The sequence below is a fragment of the Pleurodeles waltl genome, chromosome 6, assembly GCF_031143425.1.
Source record: "Pleurodeles waltl isolate 20211129_DDA chromosome 6, aPleWal1.hap1.20221129, whole genome shotgun sequence".
Lineage (NCBI taxonomy): Eukaryota > Metazoa > Chordata > Amphibia > Caudata > Salamandridae > Pleurodeles > Pleurodeles waltl.
The window spans coordinates 26,754,402-26,773,839 of NC_090445.1; the positions used below are offsets into that span (position 1 = coordinate 26,754,402).

At 45.8% G+C, this 19,438-nt stretch overlaps 1 protein-coding gene across 7 annotated transcripts in view; it reads right to left on the reverse strand.

Annotated features, from left to right (window-relative positions):
* The window catches only part of RAPGEF1 (Rap guanine nucleotide exchange factor 1), a 432,768-nt gene that overhangs the window by 52,703 nt on the left and 360,627 nt on the right, over positions 1–19,438 (reverse strand). For 6 of the 7 annotated variants that reach the window (XM_069237096.1, XM_069237093.1, XM_069237095.1 and 3 more), the window contains 2 exons: positions 9,824–9,899; positions 9,506–9,594 (listed from right to left, as the gene is read on the reverse strand). In XM_069237096.1, the coding sequence (XP_069093197.1) occupies positions 9,506–9,594; positions 9,824–9,899 (165 nt within the window). The remainder of the gene's footprint in view (positions 1–9,505; positions 9,595–9,823; positions 9,900–19,438) is intronic. The other variant, XM_069237094.1, reaches the window with a different exon arrangement.

The following is a 19,438-nucleotide window of genomic DNA, read 5'->3' on the forward strand; positions in this document are numbered from 1 at the left end:
CACATCATGGGTACACAGGTGTGTCTGACCAGGGGTTAGGGAAAAGAGTTCAGCAAACTGCTGCAGGACCTTCCTACAGTCAGACTGCTGTTGGCTAGAGAGGGTGTCTGAGTAGATCACTCCATCTACTGAGCCATCTTTAGGGTCTGATGAGAGGAGATCAGGGAGAGGCTCACTCTCAGCTTCCTGGTCCTCATCTGTTACCATCAACAGATTTACATCAGCCCTGTCATGGAAGAGCTTAAGGCGGTTTACATGGATCACCCTCTTGGGGCTCCTGCTTGTGCCCAGGTCCACCAGGTAGGTGACCTGACTCTTCCTTTCTAGTACTGGGTAAGGGCCACTCCATTTGTCCTGGAGTGCCCTGGGAGCCACAGGCTCCAGAACCCAGACTTTCTGCCCTGGTTGAAATTCAACCAGTGCAGCCTTTTGGTCATACCACAACTTCTGGAGTTGTTGGCTGGCCTCAAGGTTTTTACTTGCCTTTTCCATGTACTCTGCCATTCTTGAGCGAAGGCCAAGTACATAGTCCACTATGTCTTGTTTAGGCTCATGAAGAGGTCTCTCCCAGCCTTCTTTAACAAGAGCAAGTGGTCCCCTTACAGGGTGGCCAAACAGAAGTTCAAAGGGTGAGAATCCTACTCCCTTCTGAGGCACCTCTCTGTAAGCGAAAAGCAGACATGGCAAGAGGACATCCCATCTCCTTTTGAGTTTCTCTGGGAGCCCCATGATCATGCCCTTTAATGTCTTGTTGAATCTCTCAACAAGGCCATTAGTTTGTGGATGATATGGTGTAGTGAATTTATAAGTCACCCCACATTCATTCCACATGTGTTTTAGGTATGCTGACATGAAGTTGGTACCTCTGTCAGACACCACCTCCTTAGGGAAGCCCACTCTGGTAAAGATACCAATGAGGGCCTTGGCTACTGCAGGGGCAGTAGTCGACCTAAGGGGAATAGCTTCAGGATACCTAGTAGCATGATCCACTACTACTAGGATGTACATATTTCCTGAGGCTGTGGGAGGTTCTAGTGGACCAACTATGTCCACACCCACTCTTTCAAAGGGGACCCCCACCACTGGAAGTGGAATGAGGGGGGCCTTTGGATGCCCACCTGTCTTACCACTGGCTTGACAGGTGGGGCAGGAGAGGCAAAACTCCTTAACCTTCTGGGACATATTGGGCCAGTAGAAGTGGTTGACTAACCTCTCCCACGTCTTGGTTTGTCCCAAATGCCCAGCAAGGGGAATATCATGGGCTAAGGTCAGGATAAACTCTCTGAAACTCTGAGGCACTACCACTCTCCTAGTGGCACCAGGTTTGGGATCTCTTGCCTCAGTGTACAGGAGTCCATCTTCCCAATAGACCCTATGTGTTCCATTTTTCTTGCCTTTGGACTCTTCAGCAGCTTGCTGCCTAAGGCCTTCAAGAGAGGGACAGGTTTCTTGTCCCTTACACAACTCTTCCCTTGAGGGTCCCCCTGGGCCTAAGAGCTCAACCTGATAAGGTCCCAGTTCCATAGGCTCAGTTCCCTCAGAGGGCAGAACTTCTTCCTGAGAAGAGAGGTTCTCTTTTTGGTGTTGTGTTGCAGCTGGTTTCCCAGCTGACTTTCCTTTCCTCTTGGTAGGCTGGGCCATTTTTCCAGACTCTAGCTCTACTTTTTCACCCTGTGCCTTGCACTGTGCCCTTGTCTTGACACACACCAGTTCGGGGATACCCAGCATGGCTGCATGGGTTTTTAGTTCTACCTCAACCCATGCTGAGGACTCCAGGTCGTTTCCAAGCAAACAGTCTACTGGGATATTTGAGGAGACCACCACCTGTTTCAGGCCATTGACCCCTCCCCACTCTAAAGTTACCATTGCCATGGGATGTACTTTAGTTTGATTGTCAGCATTGGTGACTGGATAAGTTTGTCCAGTCAGGTATTGGCCAGGGGAAACCAGTTTCTCTGTCACCATGGGGACACTGGCACCTGTATCCCTCAGGCCCTCTACACTTGTCCCATTAATTAAGAGCTGCTGCCTGTATTTTTGCATGTTAGGGGGCCAGGCAGCCAGTGTGGCGAAATCCACCCCACCCTCAGAGACTAATGTAGCTTCAGTGTGACACCTGATTTGCTCTGGGCACACTGTTGATCCCACTTGGAGACTGGCCATTCCAGTTTTAGCTGGATTGGAGTTAGAAGTGGTATCTTTCTTGGGACAGGCCTTGTCTCCAGTTTGGTGTCCAGACTGACTACAGCTACGACACCAGGCCTTTTTGGGATCAAAGTTTTTACCCTTGTACCCAGAATTGTTTTGTGAAGAGGCTCTGGGCCCACCCTCCTGTGCAGGTTTTTGGGGGCCTGTAGAAGACTCTTTACTATTTTTGTTTTTGGCTGTCTCACCACCTTTCCCCTGGGGAGGTTTTGTGACCCCTCTCTTTTGGTCACCCCCTGTGGAAGTTTTGGACACCCTAGTCTTGACCCAATGGTCCGCCTTCTTTCCCAATTCTTGGGGAGAAATTGGTCCTAGGTCTACCAGATGCTGATGCAGTTTATCATTGAAACAATTACTTAACAGGTGTTCTTTCACAAATAAATTGTACAGCCCATCATAATCACTTACACCACTGCCTTGAATCCAACCATCTAGTGTTTTTACTGAGTAGTCTACAAAGTCAACCCAGGTCTGGCTCGAGGATTTTTGAGCCCCCCTGAATCTAATCCTATACTCCTCAGTGGAGAATCCAAAGCCCTCAATCAGGGTACCCTTCATGAGGTCATAAGATTCTGCATCTTTTCCAGAGAGTGTGAGGAGTCTATCCCTACACTTTCCTGTGAACATTTCCCAAAGGAGAGCACCCCAGTGAGATTTGTTCACTTTTCTGGTTACACAAGCCCTCTCAAAAGCTGTGAACCATTTGGTGATGTCATCACCATCTTCATATTTTGTTACAATCCCTTTGGGGATTTTCAACATGTCAGGAGAATCTCTGACCCTATTTATGTTGCTGCCACAATTGATGGGTCCTAGGCCCATCTCTTGTCTTTCCATTTCTATGGCTAGGATCTGTCTTTCCAAAGCCAATCTTTTGGCCATCCTGGCTAACTGGATGTCCTCTTCACTGGAGTTATCCTCAGTGATTTCAGAGGTGCTGGTCCCTCCTGTGAGGGAGCCAGCATCTCTGACTATTATTGTTGGAGTCAGGGCTTGAGAAGCCCTGTTCTCCCTAGATAGGACTGGTGGGGGGGAATCACGCTCCAAGTCACTATCATCATCCTCTGGGTTGCCATCCACAGAGGGGTTGGCTCTATCATACTCTACCAACAGCTCCTGGAGCTGTAGTTTGGTAGGTCTGGAGCCCATTATTATTTTTCTTATTGTACAGAGTGACCTTAGCTCTTTCATCTGGAGATGGAGGTAAGGTGTGGTGTCGAGTTCCACCACATTCATATCTGTACTAGACATTATTCTTCTAAAAGTTGGAATACTTTTTAAGAATCTAAGACTAGTTCTAGAATCTAATTCAAACTTTTAACAAACTTTTAAACTTCTAAAAGCAATGCTAACAGGGACTAACACAAGGCCCTAGCAGGACTTTAAAGAATTTAGAAACATTTCAAATTGCAAAAATCAATTTCTAATGACAATTTTTGGAATTTGTCGTGTGATCAGGTATTGGCTGAGTAGTCCAGCAAATGCAAAGTCTTGTACCCCACCGCTGATCCACCAATGTAGGAAGTTGGCTCTGTATGTGCTATTTCAAAGTAAGGAATAGCATGCACAGAGTCCAAGGGTTCCCCTTAGAGGTATAATAGTGGTAAAAAGAGATAATACTAATGCTCTATTTTGTGGTAGTGTGGTCGAGCAGAAGGCTTATCCAAGGAATAGTGTTAAGCATTTGATGTACATACACATAGACAATAAATGAGGTACACACACTCGGAGACAAATCCAGCCAATAGGTTTTGTTATAGAAAAATATCTTTTCTTAGTTTATTTTAAGAACCACAGGTTCAAATTTTACATGTAATAGCTTATTTGAAAGGTATTGCAGGTAAGTACTCTAGGAACTTTGAATCATTACTTTAGCATGTATACTTTTCATATAAAACATAATAAGCTGTTTTAAAAGTGGACACTTAGTGCAATTTTCACAGTTCCTGGGGGAGGTAAGTTATTGTTAGTTTCAACAGGTAAGTAAGACACTTACAGGTTTCAGTTTTTGGTCCAAGGTAGCCCACCGTTGGGGGTTCAGAGCAACCCCAAAGTTATCACACCAGCAGCTCAGGGCCGGTCAGGTGCAAAGGTCAAAGAGGTGCCCAAAACGCATAGGCTATAATGGAGAGAAGGGGGTGCCCCGGTTCCAGTCTGCCAGCAGGTAAGTACCCGCGTCTTCGGAGGGCAGACCAGGGGGGTTTTGTAGGGCACCGGGGGGGACACAAGTCCACACAGAAAGTACACCCTCAGCAGCGCGGGGGCGGCCGGGTGCAGTGTGCAAACAAGCGTCGGGTTTCCTTTAGTTTTCAATGGGAGACCAAGGGGTCTCTTCAGCGATGCAGGCAGGCAAGGGGGGGGCTCCTCGGGGTAGCCACCACCTGGGCAAGGGAGAGGGCCTCCTGGGGGTCACTCCTGCACAGAAGTTCCGTTTCTTTAGTGGCTGGGGGCTGCGGGTGCAGGGTCTTTCCCAGCCGTCGGGAAATGGAGTTCAGACAGTCGCGGTCAGGGGGAGCCTGGGGATTCCCTCTGCAGGCGTCGCTGTGGGGGCTCAGGGGGGACAACTTTGGTTACTCACAGTCGTAGAGTCGCCGGAGGGTCCTCCCTGAGTTGGTTGTTCTCCACCAGTCGAGTCGGGGGTCGCCGGGTGCAGTGTTGCAAGTCTCACGCTTCTTGCGGGGAGTTGCAGGGGTCTTTAAATCTGCTCCTTGTAACAAAGTTGCAGTTCTTGTGGAGCAGTGCCGCTGTCCTCGGGAGTTTCTTGTCTTTTTCGAAGCAGGGCAGTCCTCAGAGGATTCAGAGGTCGCTGGTCCCTTGGAAAGCGTCGCTGGAGCAGGTTTCTTTGGAAGGCAGGAGACAGGCCGGTAAGTCTGGGGCCAAGGCAGTTGGTGTCTTCTGTTCTTCCTCTGCAGGGGTTTTTCAGCTCAGCAGTCCTTCTTCTTGTTAGTTGCAGGAATCTAAATCTTTAGGTTCAGGGAAGCCCTTAAATACTGAATTTAAGGGCGTGTTTAGGTGTGGGGGGTTAGTAGCCAATGGCTACTAGCCCTGAGGGTGAGTACACCCTCTTTGTGCCTCCTCCCAAGGGGAGGGGGCCACATCCCTAATCCTATTGGGGGAATCCTCCATCGGCAAGATGGAGGATTTCTAAAAGTTAGAGTCACCTCAGCTCAGGACACCTTAGGGGCTGTCCTGACTGGCCAGTGACTCCTCCTTGTTGTTCTCATTATTTTCTCCGGCCTTGCCGCCAAAAGTGGGGGCCGGGGCCGGAGGGGGCGGGCAACTCCACTAGCTGGAGTGTCCTGCGGTGCTGTGACAAAGGGGTGAGCCTTTGAGGCTCACCGCCAGGTGTTACAGCTCCTGCCTGGGGGAGGTGTTAGCATCTCCACCCAGTGCAGGCTTTGTTACTGGCCTCAGAGTGACAAAGGCACTCTCCCCATGGGGCCAGCAACATGTCTCTAGTGTGGCAGGCTGCTGGAACCAGTCAGCCTACACAGATAGTCGGTTAGGTTTCAGGGGGCACCTCTAAGGTGCCCTCTGTGGTGTATTTTACAATAAAATGTACACTGGCATCAGTGTGCATTTATTGTGCTGAGAAGTTTGATACCAAACTTCCCAGTTTTCAGTGTAGCCATTATGGTGCTGTGGAGTTCGTATAAAACAGACTCCCAGACCATATACTCTTATGGCTACCCTGCACTTACAATGTCTAAGGATTTGCTTAGACACTGTAGGGGCACAGTGCTCATGCACTGGTGCCCTCACCTATGGTATAGTGCACCCTGCCTTAGGGCTGTAAGGCCTGCTAGAGGGGCGTCTTACCTATACTGCATAGGCAGTGAGAGGCTGGCATGGCACCCTGAGGGGAGTGCCATGTCGACTTACTCGTTTTGTTCTCACCAGCACACACAAGCTGGCAAGCAGTGTGTCTGTGCTGAGTGAGGGGTCTCCAGGGTGGCATAAGACATGCTGCAGCCCTTAGAGACCTTCCCTGGCATCAGGGCCCTTGGTACCAGAGGTACCAGTTACAAGGGACTTATCTGGATGCCAGGGTGTGCCAATTGTGGAATCAAAAGTACAGGTTAGGGAAAGAACACTGGTGCTGGGGCCTGGTTAGCAGGCCTCAGCACACTTTCAATTCAAAACATAGCATCAGCAAAGGCAAAAAGTCAGGGGGTAACCATGCCAAGGAGGCATTTCCTTACAAGTCCTCTCTCTGTTTCACAGGAGTTCTGCTGACACACACCTGTAGTACAGACAATGTACACAGGAGTCCTCTCTTCGGTTCACAGGAGTTCTGCTGACACACACCTGTAGTACAGACAATGTACACAGGAGTCCTCTCTCCGTTTCACAGGAGTTCTGCTGACACACACCTGTAGTACAGACAATGTACACAGGGGTCCACTCTCCGTTTCACAGTTCTGCTGACACACACCTGTAGTACAGACAATGTACACAGGAGTCCTCTCTTCGGTTCAGAGGAGTTTTGCTGACACACACCTGTAGTACAGACAATGTACACAGGAGTCCTCTCTTCGGTTCAGAGGAGTTCTGCTGACACACACCTGTAGTACAGACAATGTACACAGGAGTCCTCTCTTTGATTCAAAGTGACCATGTACACAGGAGTCCTCTCTCCGTTTCACAGGAGTTCTGCTGACACACACACACACAAACACACCTGTAGTACAGACCATGTACACAGGAGTCCTCTCTCCGTTTCACAGGAGTTCTGCTGACACACACACACCTGTAGTACAGACCATGTACACAGGAGCACACCTGTAGTACAGACCATGTACACAGGAGTCCTCTCTCCATTTCACAGGAGTTCTGCTGACACACAGCTGTAGTACAGACAATGTACACAGGAGTCCTCGATTCACAGAGACAATGTACACAGGAGTCCTCTCTCCGTTTCACAGGAGTTCTGCTGACACACACACACACCTGTAGTACAGACCATGTACACAGGAGTCCTCTCTCCGTTTCACAGGAGTTCTGCTGACACACACCTGTAGTACAGACAATGTACACAGGAGTCCTCGATTCACAGAGACAATGTACACAGGAGTCCTCTCTCCGTTTCACAGGAGTTCTGCTGACACACACACACACACCTGTAGTACAGACCATGTACACAGGAGTCCTCTCTCCGTTTCACAGGAGTTCTGCTGACACACACCTGTAGTACAGACAATGTACACAGGAGTCCTCGATTCACAGAGACAATGTACACAGGAGTCCTCTCTCCGTTTCACAGGAGTTCTGACACACACCTGTAGTACAGACAATTTACACAGGAGTCCTCTCTCTGTTTCACAGGAGTTCTGCTGACACACACCTGTAGTACAGACAATGTACACAGGAGTCCTCTCTTCGGTTCAGAGGAGTTCTGCTGAGACACACCTGTAGTACAGACAATTTACACAGGAGTCCTCTCTCCGTTTCACAGGAGTTCTGCTGACACACACCTGTAGTACAGACAATGTACACAGGAGTCCTCTCTCCGTTTCACAGGAGTTCTGCTGACACACACACCTGTAGTACAGACAATGTACACAGGAGTCCTTGATTCACAGAGACAATGTACACAGGAGTCCTCTCTCCGTTTCACAGGAGTTCTGACACACACCTGTAGTACAGACAATGTACACAGGAGTCCTCTGTTAGTTTCACAGGAGTTCTGCTGACACACACCTGTAGTATAGACAATGTACACAGGAGTCCTCTCTCTGTTTCACAGGAGTTCTGCTGACACACACCTGTAGTACAGACAATGTACACAGGAGTCCTCTTCGGTTCACAGGAGTTCTGCTGACACACACCTGTAGTACAGCCAATGTACACAGGAGTCCTCTCTCCATTTCACAGAAGTTCTGCTGACACACACCTGTAGTACAGACAATGTGCACAGGAGTCCTCTCTGTTTCACAGGAGTTCTGCTGACACACACCTGTAGTACAGACAATGTGCACAGGAGTCCTCTCTTCGGTTCACAAGAGTTCTGCTGACATACACCTGTAGTACAGACAATGTACACAGGAGTCCTCTCTTCGGTTCACAGGAGTCCCACTGACAGGTACATGGATTATGGACTGCAGACAAGAGTCCTCTCCGTGGTCCACAGATGTTCTTCTGGCACGTACCTGGAGTAGACTATGGACACCAGAGTCCACTTTTCGTTCCACATGTGTTCTGCTGACATATACATGGAGTATGGACACCAGACTCTGCTTCTTGGTCCACGCATGTCCTGCTCACTGGTACCTGGAGGACTGACTATGGACACAGGAATCCTCTCTTGGTTTAGCAGATGCCAGGCTGACACATACCTTCAGTACAGGCTATAGACACCTAAATCCTCTCCTCTCCTGGTCCACAGATGCTAGGCTGACACTTACCTTCAGTACAGACTATAGACACCCAAATCCTCTCCTGGTCCACAGATGCTAGGCTGACACATACCTTAAGAACAGGCTATGGTCACCCAAATCCTCTCCTGGTCCACAGATGCTCTCCTGACGTGTACCTGTAGTATGAACTACAGACACCAGAGTCCACTCCCTGATCCACAGGTGCTCTCTCCTGACATGCACCTGGAGTACGGACACCACAGTCCTCTTCTTGGGCCACAGATGCTCTACTGAGTGGTACCTGGAAAATGGGCTACACAGAGTCCTTTTCATGGCCAACAGAAGTTCTGCTGACTTGTACCTGGAGAACGGGCTACACATAGAGTCCTCTTCATGGCCCACAGAAGTTCTGCTGACTGGTACCTGGAGAATGTACACACCTTGGTAGGCAGATGTTCCATCGAGTAGTACCTGGAGTATAGGCGATGTTGAGTTGGGACAGAAGGGTGCATGTGGTCAACCAGAGAGAAATAAAGGAAGAGTACGAGCGAGGTTTGTACAGCGAAGTGAACTTTTTCTCAACCCTACACCTGGATTTAATCAAAAACCAATCACTAAAAATATCTTCCCAAGTAGAGAGTATGTGTGCACACCGACCACCACTGGAACCTAACTGACTTCATGCGAAAATACTGTGATCTATGGATCAACTGCAATGGGCTGCAGCCAATTAGAGCAAAACAGCTGATCCCGTAACACCTACATCTACAGACTGGGGCCTGGTGCCACTGCTATCACAAAAGTGCAGTCGGGGGCTTGCGTCACTGCTGCTGAGTTACAATAAACACGCTGGGTGTCTTATCAGGGTAGTGGTGAGACCGGAGCCCCCCTCCCCGAACGGTCCCCAGCACCACACAGCACCACCCCAGCACCACACACAAAGGATATCTGTACTGCAGCTTCTGGATCAGCTCTCCTGGAGAAATGAAAGTGCGGTAAGTCGTCAGGAAAGCTTCACAATATAGGACCAGATCTAGGGAAGCAAGAAAAGTCAGACAGACAAGTGAACCGGCGTAGGAGGCACCTATTTATCACAATATGGCATTGGCTTTCTGTGCCAATAGACACCAGAGGGGAAGAGATTACCATCAACAGCTGCAGGTCAGTGCTGACCTCTAATATTGAAACTCAACCATCGCTCCTGTCCCTCAGGCACACCCAGAAAAGCATCCCCTAAGTCAGCCCTTGCACAGGGGCCCTACCTTTGCGATCAGTCTCTGTAGCGTGGACCAGCAGGATGTCCACAGATCCACCCCTGACATCGGGGCCATCGTCGCCCTGTAATAAAGTGGTTAGCGTTAGAAGGTGCACATATGGGCAGCGCTCATTTGTAGTGGGATTCTACTAAGATCACCCACCAGACCAGATCTCCGATTGGGTCTTTGCTTTCACACTACCAGGCCTGCAAAGTCTCCAGCTACGGCTTGCCTTGGTTGTTCTCCCACAAATATGTACCTTTCCTGGCCAGTGCTACTCTTCACAACTCGTCACTTACTAGGTTCAAAGCATTATGAATGATTCAACACCCCACCCCTCCCCCAAGATAAGATGTAATACCCCTTTGCACTGATACCAAAATTTCAATTGTGCACTTGTGCACCAAATCTCTTCTATACACGCATGGCTCCCTGGTTCCGGATCTCCTATACAGAATCCTCTCCCTGGAAACCAGTCAACGTCAGTGAAAAACATTTCAATGAAAAGACTGAGGTGCTGGTTTGAGTAAGGACAGAGTTAGTTTGGGTATCGCTTTAAACTGAGGGTTAGACATAGCAAGAAGGTTTGGGGAGGGTTAGCCTGGGTTTAACGGCACGAGAAAGAACTGGTGCCAGGGAGAACCTTGAAATTGAGTTTGGGGATACATAAATAAACTGAGGACTAAGGTTTGAGTAACATTTAGGAACAAGGAAAGAATAAAGTCAGGATTCATTTAGATGAATTTAGCTGTCGGTTCCAGCCAAGGGGTATGCTTGGAAATAAGGCTGGACTGAAGCCAAGACAAAGGGCTGCACTTATAGAAAATGCTAGAGTCAGATGTTTGAGTAGGGCAAGGGTTATGGTACGGTTTAGCACCAAGCTTTCAAAACAGATGTAGCTAGTTAAGGGGAAGGTCAAAGGCAAGGGTTGGGCTTAAGGACCACGTTATGTTCAGTTAGCGTTGGCCAAATACTGAGGTTAGGGATATAATTAGGCCTTTTGCTTCTCCTTTAAAAAAAGTTTAGAAAATTGTACAAGATATTTCAAATAAGGGAGCAACACCACTGGAAATCAATACACTTCAAAGACAATGCTTGTTTACAAACAATTTTCATTGAACTATCACTTTCATTGCCAGGTTTATCAAACTACCCTGGAGTACCAAGAGCTGAGAGGACTTAGATCCAGTTGCACACCTTGAAGTATTTAAATGTCTGTTAGACTGGACATCTTGACAGGACATCAGGGAGACCTGATATTATGAGGATGCAGGTGGTACTGCAACACTCCTACACTGGTGCAGCACCCCTCCTCCGGGGCTTTGGCTGGATCCCAGGGTCACCATATCTTTAGTTCATGCCTGAGCATCCTGCTGCTCTCAAAATATCTGATGGTCGCATCATTTATTTCTCTGTGTGTCAATGCAGCAAGACAAGCACTATGAAAGAAAGTCCAGGGGCTTTTCATTTGATAAATCAATGCCGAAAGCAGAATTGGCCCCTTCGATAAGAACAACTTGGATCCTAAATTAGTAAGGCGAGGGAAGGTCAGGGCAAGAGTACTAAATGAGAGGTGCATAGACTTATCTGGATCCTAAGTTCAGCAGGGAGGAGCCCAGGACAGAAGTACTACCTGTGAGCTAGAGACCAGTCTAGAGCAAAGTCTAGTCAAGGGAGTGAAGTTCAGGACAAGGGTACTGACCAACCGGCTGAGTTACTGTTCTTGATCTGACGTTCCAGGGACGAGAGTCCATGATATGAATACTAACTGTTGAACATTCATCAAAAGAACCCCTCTGTTCACTCTATCATGGAAAGATTAGCCTTGACTAGTAAGAAACTTGCTACTTAGCTGTAACAATAGTTTTGAAGTTTGAGTTTCTTTTAGATTGGGATGCTGAGCATTATACTGCCATCTAATGCTTGGGTCTGCAATTGTAACTAAGTTAGAACTTTGGACAAAGATCTAGAGTCCTGGTGACACTCTATAGTTGAAAGCTTGCATTTTATAAGCGTACTTGCTTATATCTTTGGCACCGGTTGACAAATCTTCACAACATTTTCCTCAAATATTCGAAGCTCACATCAGCTGCTGTCTGGAAAGTTTTGGTGTGATCCGTTGAGCGGGGCCGATAAAAAAGGGGGCCATAAAAAGGTCTGTTTCCTATGTAAATTCCCATCAGGATTTAGAACATTTATAGTGCCCCAACCACTGGACGGAATTACAACAAATTTGGCAGAAATGTATGGGATTCTGCCCTTGCTGACAGCACCATATGTAGAACCTCTTCAACTTGAACGCGTAAGAACGCCGCGTGGAAGGTCGTCTGGACTCCTTCAAGATGTTCATGCACTCATGGTCAAGAAAGTGCCATTTTTGTTATTTTGTAAATCTGTTCAGTAGTTTTTGAGAATTTAAAGAAAAAACACATTTGTGTGTATATATAGGGACACGTAGGCTCGGTGAACCCTCCCGATCTCGTGCTGAGATCCGACTGGCTGACAACACTTCAACAAGGAAGTGTTGGCAGCCATTTTGGGACTAGCCTTTCGCAGAGTCCCAGAAAAAATATTTAAAAAAGAAAAAGGAAAGGGGCTAGTATTCGTACACCCTGACCCCTTAGCTCTGGTACTGGGATCACAGTGTGACATCTCCCAGAGCAAAAAAGCATAATTTAAAAAAGTTTCAGTTGGAGTCGCAGAGGAGCTGCCGAAACCTAAAAAGCCCATGGGTGTGTCAGGTCCTGGAAACATTTAAATATGGGAGGGGGAGGGCTTGCCTCCCACTCCTCTCCTGCAGCCCCAGCGACTGCCACCTCCCCGGGCTTTAAGGAAAATCAATGCCAGGGACTGCCATCTTCCCGGTGCTTTAATAAAACTGAATGCGGACAGAGACTCACGCCCTCGCCATGCACTACTAATTATCCTACAAAATACTGCACTCATGACATCTTCGATAACATCATTGATAATAATTTAATATTTGCAGTAAAATGTTTGACAAAAAAAAACTGCATGGCAGGGGCATGAGTTATAGTTACCTTAGGGCATGAGTTATAGTTACTTGAGATAACTAACTATAACAGCTGAATTTCTACGGTTTTGTAGTACGTTTAAAATGTGAACCTAACTATAATGTCCTTGTAACCTGTGGTTTTTAAGAATGTTACTTACCCAGTAGACATCCGTTCATGGCATGTAGTGCTGTAGATTCCCAAGCTGTGCATAATTCCGCCATCTAGTATTGGGCTCGGAGTGTTACAAGTTATTTTTCTTCTCAGAATGTTTTAGAGTCACGAGATCCAGTGACTCATCCTCTCTGTAATACTGCGCATGGGCTAAAGCAACATGTTTGAGTGCACTTGACTATCCATAAGGCTAATCCATTTTTAGATTTCGGATTACCTATGTGAGTTTGTGAAAGAGCTACAAATACCTGTTTTGTTTTCCTAAACTCCTTTGTTCTGTCTATATAATCCATAAGAGCTCTTTTACCATCAAGAGTATGAACAGCCCTTTCAGCAACTGAATCTGGCTGTGGAAAGAAGACTGGCAATTCCACTGATTTATATGAAAATGTGAAACCACCTTTGGTAAGAATTTAGGATTTGTTCTTAAAAATAATTTATGTTTATGAATTTGAAAGAATGCTTGAATCTCACTAGCCCTTCTTAATGAAGTAATAGCTAATAAGAAAGCTATCTTCCAAGATAAAAACTGTAGACTACAAGAACGCATGGGTTCAAATGGTGGTCCCATAAGTCGTGTAAGTATAATATTAAGGTTCCACACAGGTGCTGGAGGCACTCTAGGTGGTATAACCCTTTTAAGGCCTTCCATAAAGGCTTTAATAACAGGAACCCTGAATAATGAGGTTTGCTGTCTGTTTTGAAGATGAGCAGCTATAGCTGTTAGATAAATTCTAATACATGAATATGCCAAATTTGCTTTTTGTAAATGAAGCAAGTAACAAACAATATCTTGTACTGAAGCTTTAAGTGGATCAATATGTTTTGGTTGACAACAGTACACAAAGCGTTTCCATTTAGCTGCATAACATTGTCTAGCTGTGGGTTTGCATGCTTCTTTTATAATATCCATGCACTCAGATGGAAGTTGTAAATAGCCAAACTCTGACCTCAGGAGCCAAATCGCCAGGTTGATTATGCTGGGTTTTGGATGTCCGATTTGACCCTTTCTTTGAGTCAACAAGTCTGGTCTGTTTGGCAGCTTGTAATGTGGTACTACAGACAGATCCAATAGTGTTGTGTACCAATGTTGATGTGCCCAGGTTGGAGCTACGAGTATCATTGTTAGTAAGGTTTATTTCACCTTTATTATGAGAGATGGAATTAGTGGGAGAGGTGGAAAAGTGTAAGCAAATATTCCTGACCAATTCATCCATAGAGCATTGCCCTTGGATTGAGGGTGTGGGTACCTGGAGCTTAGGCGTTTTCTTTTGTGGCAAACAGATCTCTGTATGGAGTTCATCAAATATTGCTGAATCACCAGTGGGTAAATTTCCCATTCGTAGACTTGTTGATACATCCTGCTTAAGAGGTCCGCTAGTTGATTATGTGTGCCTGGAAGATATTCTGCTAATAACTGGATCTGAATGTAAACTGCCCAGTTCTATAATGTCTGTGCTAAGAGAGATAATTGGGACAAGTGCCCCTCCCCCCCCAATTTTTTGCAGATAATACATTGTGGTCATATTGTCTGTCTGTATCAACACTACTTTGTGTGTAATTTGTGTCTGAAAGGTTTTTAACGCTAGGAATACTGCTAGGAGTTCCAAGTAAATTATATGAAAAGTTTGTTGTTGTGAATCCCACTTGTCTTGTATGGTGAGGTTGTTGAGATGTACTCCCCAGCTTATAAGTGATGCTTCTGTTGTGATTATGGTCTGTGGCACAGGGTCTTGAAAGGGCCGCCCTTTTGAGAGGTTGGTGGAATTCCACCATTGCACAGAATTGTAAGTTTGGCAGTCCAACAACACTACAGGGAGTGCAGAATTATTAGGCAAGTTGTATTTTTGAGGATTAATTTTATTATTGAACAACAACCATGTTCTCAATGAACCCAAAAAACTAATTAATATCAAAGCTGAATATTTTTGGAAGTAGTTTTTAGTTTGTTTTTAGTTTTAGCTATGTTAGGGGGATATCTGTGTGTGCAGGTGACTATTACTGTGCATAATTATTAGGCAACTCAACAAAAAAAAATATATACCCATTTCAATTATTTATTATTACCAGTGAAACCAATATAACATCTCAACATTCACAAATATACATTTCTGACATTCAAAAACAAAACAACAAAAAATCAGTGACCAATATAGCCACCTTTCTTTGCAAGGACACTCAAAAGCCTGCCATCCATGGATTCTGTCAGTGTTTTGATCTGTTCACCATCAACATTGCGTGCAGCAGCAACCACAGCCTCCCAGACACTGTTCAGAGAGGTGTACTGTTTTCCCTCCTTGTAAATCTCCCATTTGATGATGGACCACAGGTTCTCAATGGGGTTCAGATCAGGTGAACAAGGAGGCCATGTCATTAGATTTCCTTCTTTTATACCCTTTCTTGCCAGCCACGCTGTGGAGTACTTGGACGCGTGTGATGGAGCATTGTCCTGCATGAAAATCATGTTTTTCTTGAAGGATGCAGACTTCTTCCTGTACTACTGCTTGAAGAAGGTGTCTTCCAGGAACTGGCAGTAGGACTGGGAGTTGAGCTTGACTCCATCCTCAACCCGAAAAGGCCCCACAAGCTCATCTTTGATGATACCAGCCCAAACCAGTACTCCACCTCCACCTTGCTGGCGTCTGAGTCGGACTGGAGCTCTCTGCCCTTTACCAATCCAGCCACGGGCCCATCCATCTGGCCCATCAAGACTCACTCATTTCATCAGTCCATAAAACCTTAGAAAAATCAGTCTTGAGATATTTCTTGGCCCAGTCTTGACGTTTCAGCTTGTGTGTCTTGTTCAGTGGTGGTCGTCTTTCAGCCTTTCTTACCTTGGCCATGTCTCTGAGTATTGCACACCTTGTGCTTTTGGGCACTCCAGTGATGTTGCAGCTCTGAAATATGGCCAAACTGGTGGCAAGTGGCATCGTGGCAGCTGCACTCTTGACTTTTCTCAGTTCATGGGCAGTTATTTTGCGCCTTGGTTTTTCCACACGCTTCTTGCGGCCCTGTTGACTATTTTGAATGAAACGCTTGATTGTTCGATGATCACGCTTCAGAAGCTTTGCAATTTTAAGAGTGCTGCATCCCTCTGCAAGATATCTCACTATTTTTGACTTTTCTGAGCCTGTCAAGTCCTTCTTTTGACCCATTTTGCCAAAGGAAAGGAAGTTGCCTAATAATTATGCACACCTGATATAGGGTGTTGATGTCATTAGACCACACCCCTTCTCATTACAGAGATGCACATCACCTAATATGCTTAATTGGTAGTAGGCTTTCGAGCCTATACAGCTTGGAGTAAGACAACATGCATAAAGAGGATAATGTGGTCAAAATACTCATTTGCCTAATAATTCTACACTCCCTGTACATCCTGAAGTTGACTGTGTGCCTGAGACCATTGTCGAGAAAGGCACTGCTGTAGTGGCCGCATGTGCAATCTTGGTTTGGGAACTATGGCTGTACATGAGGCCATCATTCCTAAAAGTTTCATCACTAGATTTACTGTATAACTGTGGTTGTACTGCAGTTGATAGATTATGGAAAGCTTGGATCCTTAGTACGTTTGGATATGCCAACCCTGATTGAGCGTTTAGAATTGCTCCTAGATACGGTTGTATTTGGGATGCTTGAAGATGAGATTTTTGGTAACTGACTGTAAATCCTAACTTATGTAGGCTGTTTACTGTATACGGAGCATGCTGATGGGAAGTCTGTTTTGTTGTGGCTTTTATGAGCTAATCATCTCGTATGGGAAAACATGTATGTGTTGCCTTCTGAGAAATGCTGCAACCACTGTAAAGTATTTTGTGAACACCCTTGGTGCTGTTACCCCGAACATTAGCACTTTGAATTGGTAATGCTCTCTTGCTATTACAAATCTTAGGTGTTTTCGATGTGCTGGATGTATTGGAATGTGAAAGTAAGCATCTTTGAGATCTAATGCCGTCATGTAGTCCTGTTTTTTGTAATAGGGAAATTACATCTTGTACAGTGACCATATGAAAGTGTTCCGATAGATTGTATAGATTGAGGGGCCTGAGATTTAAGATTGGTCTGAGAGTACCGTCTTTCTTTGGTATGAGGAAGAATAGTGAATACACTCCTGATCCCTGTTGGGATATAGGCACTATCTCTAAGGCTTCTTTGATGAGAATTGATTGTACTTCTTGTTTTAAGAGAGTAAGATGCTCCTGAGTCATTCCATGTGAACGTGGGGGAATGTTTGGTGGAGAAAAGTTCTAGGCACTAACCATGTTGGATAATTGATGGAACCCATTGATCTGTGGTGATGTTTTGCCACTGGGAGTAGAAATTCGCCAGTTTTCCTCCCACAGGAGATGTATGGTCTGTGAGGATGTTTAATAAGTCACTGCTTTGTTGATGTAGGGGAGTAGTTTTCAAACTTTTTAGTGCTGTGCCGCCCCAGTGGGGAAAATAAAATCTTTGGGGTCCCCCCTCAGAATTTTTCACAAATATTCTATTAAGCTGGCAATGTTTAAGTATGTCTAGACCTATTTAAACATTGCAGTTAAGTTCTGTAACCTTTAAAAAAAAAGGAATAAATGTTTTTCTGCAAAAAAAAAAAAAAAAGCACTTATCTGAATAATGCCTCTTTTGGCCAGAGCCAATGGTGATATAGGTGAGGCCTGTGGTGAAAACTGTGCCAAATGTGTGGGTGAGAGTGGTGTTGGTGGTTAAATAGGGAGATCAGGAGAGTGAGGGGGTGAAGACTGCGTTGTATTGTCTTTTGCTTCTCTTTTTGCTTATTGACTTTAGTTGGTGGAGATCCAACGTCTAGAGTCTCCTGAAAACTAAATTTTCCTTTGGTTGCTGGAGGAGGAGATACTATAATTCTCCCTATCTCCTTGTGTATATGGATCTTTCTTAGTTTGGTATCCATAACCTCCAAAATAGGTTGAATTTCCGAAGACTCCTTAGTAATTGAAGAACGTTTACCACTGGTATCTGTCGATTCTGAAATTTTGGTGGAATGCTTGACTGCAACTGAAACTGTTGGCTCCGAAAGTGGTAGCCTCTTTTTTGGCTCCAAAGCGGAGGAGTCTGATTTTCGACTCTGCACCGAAAGCAGTGCGGCAGCCTGTTTGGTATATGTTGGCTGCTCTTTGGTCTTCTGCTTTGGTGCCAAACCCGAGGGTTGGTTTTTCCGAAGGTATTGTTCAGGTCCGACCATGGCCAGAAGGCAGTGGAGGACCGAAGACTGATGTAGGAGTCTTTATCATCTTGGTTTGTTGTGAAGGGACTGCTGTACTCACGTACTGTGCCAGTGTGATGTCCCTATCTGAGTCTCGATCCGAATCCTCCTAAAATGTCGGGTGTGTGGTCTGTCGACTTGGACATCATCTTTATCAGACGTGCGCTCCAGTCCCGAACAGTATTTTTGGATCGGAATGATCTGCAAGCGTCACAGGTCTCCTCTCTGTGTTCCGGAGACAAACAGAGGTTGCACACCAAATGTTGATCGGTGTGAGGAAATTTTGCGTGACACCGAGGACAGAAACAAAACTGAGTATGTTCCATGAGCTTACATTATTCAATCAAATAATGCATCGAAGAAGGCCCAGAAAGGGCGTGGTCGTCCCTAAGGGCGTCCACTCAGACCTGATGATTATAATCTGATCAGCTATCGACAGTAAGAAAACGGGATCAAAACTATACCGATGTTTTATAGAAAGTGTAGGAAGTTGGCTCTGTATGTGCTATTTCAAAGTAAGGAATAGCATGCACAGAGTCCAAGGGTTCCCCTTAGAGGTAAAATAGTGGTAAAAAGAGATAATACTAATGCTCTATTTTGTGGTAGTGTGGTCGAGCAGTAGGCTTATCCAAGGAGTAGTGTTAAGCATTTGTTGTACATACACATAGACAATAAATGAGGTACACACACTCAGAGACAAATCCAGCCAATAGGTTTTGTATAGAAAAATATCTTTTCTTAGTTTATTTTAAGAACCACAGGTTCAAATTTAACATGTAATATCTTGTTTGAAAGGTATTGCAGGTAAGTACATTAGGAACTTTGAATCATTTCAATTGCATGTATACTTTTCAAGTTATTGACAAATAGCTACTCTAAAAGTGGACACTTAGTGCAATTTTCACAGTTCCTGGGGGAGGTAAGTTTTTGTTAGTTTTACCAGGTAAGTAAGACACTTACAGGGTTCAGTTCTTGGTCCAAGGTAGCCCACCGTTGGGGGTTCAGAGCAACCCCAAAGTTACCACACCAGCAGCTCAGGGCCGGTCAGGTGCAGAGTTCAAAGTGGTGCCCAAAACGCATAGGCTTCAATGGAGAGAAGGGGGTGCCCCGGTTCCAGTCTGCCAGCAGGTAAGTACCCGCGTCCTCGGGGGGCAGACCAGGGGGGTTTTGTAGGGCACCGGGGGGGACACAAGCCCACACAGAAATTTCACC